General features: G+C 41.4%; 1 protein-coding gene across 1 annotated transcript in view; it reads left to right on the top strand.

Moving 5' to 3' along the window:
- Positions 1-345, top strand: part of LOC111829997 — a 3,640-nt gene that overhangs the window by 624 nt on the left and 2,671 nt on the right. Inside the window, exon 2 of the mRNA XM_023780320.1 lies at positions 24-230. Within this exon, the coding sequence (XP_023636088.1) occupies positions 24-230 (207 nt within the window). The remainder of the gene's footprint in view (positions 1-23; positions 231-345) is intronic.

The raw sequence follows: 345 nt of genomic DNA, 5'->3' as shown, positions 1-345 counted from the left end.
AGACTATGGTTGATAATGTGAAGTGCTTGAATCCTAGAGGTAGTTCCTACACCCTTGGTGGGCCGGTTTACGTGTTACAAGCTTGGGCATATGACTCTATCAAATGCTTAGGAGAGCGATTCGGGAATTTAGTCGAGAATGAAGAGATCCCGTTGTTTCGATGGCCTGGGACCCGTACACGTTCAGCATTAGATGTGGCCATTGCTGAAGATATCAAAAAGTATAGTGAGGTAACTGAAATCCGTCTGATCTCTGTTTTATGTTATGACTGAGTTACGATTTAGTCATGGCTGATGTATATATTAGTAATGGCTGAGTTATAGTTTAGTTACGGCTGAGTTATAT

The sequence above is a fragment of the Capsella rubella genome, unplaced genomic scaffold (genome assembly GCF_000375325.1).
Source record: "Capsella rubella cultivar Monte Gargano unplaced genomic scaffold, Caprub1_0 scaffold_6, whole genome shotgun sequence".
Taxonomy (NCBI): domain Eukaryota; kingdom Viridiplantae; phylum Streptophyta; class Magnoliopsida; order Brassicales; family Brassicaceae; genus Capsella; species Capsella rubella.
The sequence above is the reverse complement of the archived record's forward strand: the minus strand, read 5'-3'. Positions and strand labels throughout refer to the sequence as shown.